The 2,071-nt window shown below is 65.4% G+C and overlaps 1 protein-coding gene across 1 annotated transcript in view; it reads right to left on the bottom strand.

Moving 5' to 3' along the window:
- Positions 1-1,408, bottom strand: part of SLC12A7 (solute carrier family 12 member 7) — a 27,272-nt gene extending 25,864 nt beyond the window's left edge. The window contains 2 exon segments of the mRNA XM_007471911.1: positions 919-1,041; positions 1,319-1,408. Of these exon segments, the coding sequence (XP_007471973.1) occupies positions 919-1,041; positions 1,319-1,366 (171 nt within the window). The 5' untranslated portion in view covers positions 1,367-1,408.
- Positions 1,409-2,071: the final 663 nt, after the last annotated feature.

Raw genomic sequence — 2,071 nt, 5'->3', positions numbered from 1 at the left:
CCACGGCATATGGGATCTTCCCGGACCGGGGTACGAACCCGTGTCCCCTGCATCGGCAGGGGGGGGGGCGCCCCCCCCCCCCCCCCCGCAGACCCGTGTCCTGTTTGTGGATGACGGAAGCGTGGCGGTTCCTGGCCCCGGGCGCAGAACGGTGAGGGCAACACAAGCTGAGAGCAGCTCCGGCCCCTGCCTTTGGCCTTGAGGACCGTGAAACACCAGAAGCAAACACTCCAGTCTCACGGGCGCGGGGCCCCCACCCGCCTGGCCCAGCCTCAGGCTCGGCCCCTGTCCCTGTGCAGCGGCGAGATGACCCTGAGTCGTCCTGAAAGGCCGTGATGGGGCCCCCGGCACTCCCATAAAAGGCAGCTTTGAAAGATCAACCTGGCCGGTTACGAGGCCCAAGATACTAGAGGCGCCCAGACCCTGGAGAAGGCACTTTTGGGGGACCGACCCCCCATCTCTGTGCCCCTTGGTCAGAGGGACAACAAGGGCCGCTCCCACGGACCCATGCCCGGGGGTGGGGCAGCCGGGTCATCCCGCCAAACCCGCCCACCTGGCCACACAACGGTTGTGCTGAGGGTCACGGGTGGCCTGCGTCAGCCTCTGGCACAGGCTCCCGGGTCCCCTGGGGACAGAGGCCAGGAGCTGCCCGCTTGGGTCCCGATGTGCCCTACGCACTGCGTGCAGCTCAGCAGGCTGGGCTTACGGAACCTCCCCAAGGTCTCTGCCCAGAATCCTCAGAGAGCTGGGCGCATCTTAGGAGAGGCTCCCAGAGGTAAACCCTCAGAAATAAGGCTCCCAGGAAGGTGGCAGCAGGACAAGTCCCGCGACTGAGAAACTAAGTGCGGGGGGGTGGGTTCCAGGGGATCCGGTGGGGGAGGGGAGGCCCTGGCATGGGGCGGGGCTGGGCTGGGGCACCTTGGCCTGGCGCCGCCGGCTGTCCTCGGCCTCCTCGTGTTCTACCACGCCCTGGCTCAGGTTGGTGTAGTTGGCCAGCTTGTTGAGTAGCGAGGACACCATGGGGTTGCTGTCCATCTCCTCCTGTTTGGGGCCGAGACGTGGAGTTAATGACCCCCCCCCACCCCGAGACGCCCCAGACCGACCAGACCAACCTCCCAGCAGGGCTCCCACTCTACGTGCCCAGCGGGTCCATGGTCAGGGCTCAGGGCCCCGGGGCTCCCCGGACGGCCCAGGCCCAGCCCCTCCGTGGGGCTCCCTGAGGCCTCTGCCCGGACCCCAGGGCACCGTTAGGCCGGGGTCTTCTCTCGCGGGTACTGCCGTCTCCGCTCTGAAGGGGAGAGTGGGGGTGGTGACCCACCTCAAAGAGCGCCATGCTCTTCCTTTCAAAGGCTCTCTCTCCGTCCATGTCCACGCTGCCGATGAACGGGCTGTTCTCCCCGGGGTTTCCATCTCCTGTGGGGAAGGGCTCAGTCAGATGTGAAAGGAATTAAAGGAGGCCACGAGGGAACTGGAGGAGGGGGCCCCGCCAGGCGCTTCTCTACGCGCCTTGGACTTTTCTAAGTTATCTGTCAGGGGGCGAGGGACCAGGTAGAGAGAAGGCCAAAGGTGGCGCTGGGTCCAGGAACCTCAAGTCCCACTCCAGCCCTTTGGGTCCCGCGGGACAAACAGCTCAAGACCAGCAGATCCGGACAGGCTGGCCCGTGACCGTCCTCGGCGGGGACAGGGTGGGAACCGGCACTTGTACCAGGTGGCACAGAGGTTCGCTGCTTTGTTCTGATAGCAGCTTCAGCTTCCCAATTCCCCCGATCCTGGTGGATTATGGCGGCCTCCCTGGTGACCCCATTAGCTCAGAGCACAGTCCCCACGGGGAGTGTCACGGAGCCCACAAGTAGGAGCACGGCCGGCAGGTGGCCCATCGCGGCCCTGCTGTGTCCACGGCTGTTTCTGTCAGGAAGCCCTGGCCCGCCGTCCCCAGCTAGAGTATATCAAGGCCCTCGGCGTGGCCAGGCCACAGAGGAGCGAAGGGTCAGCCCCGACTCACCCTGGGAGCTCCTCCCAGATCCTGAAACGTGAGCCTTACCATGTGCTCCCGATCAAAGCAGAGAGAAAA

This window comes from Lipotes vexillifer, unplaced genomic scaffold, assembly GCF_000442215.2.
Source record: "Lipotes vexillifer unplaced genomic scaffold, Lipotes_vexillifer_v1.1 scaffold1063, whole genome shotgun sequence".
NCBI lineage: Eukaryota > Metazoa > Chordata > Mammalia > Artiodactyla > Lipotidae > Lipotes > Lipotes vexillifer.
This window is presented reverse-complemented; position numbering and strand designations above follow the sequence as displayed.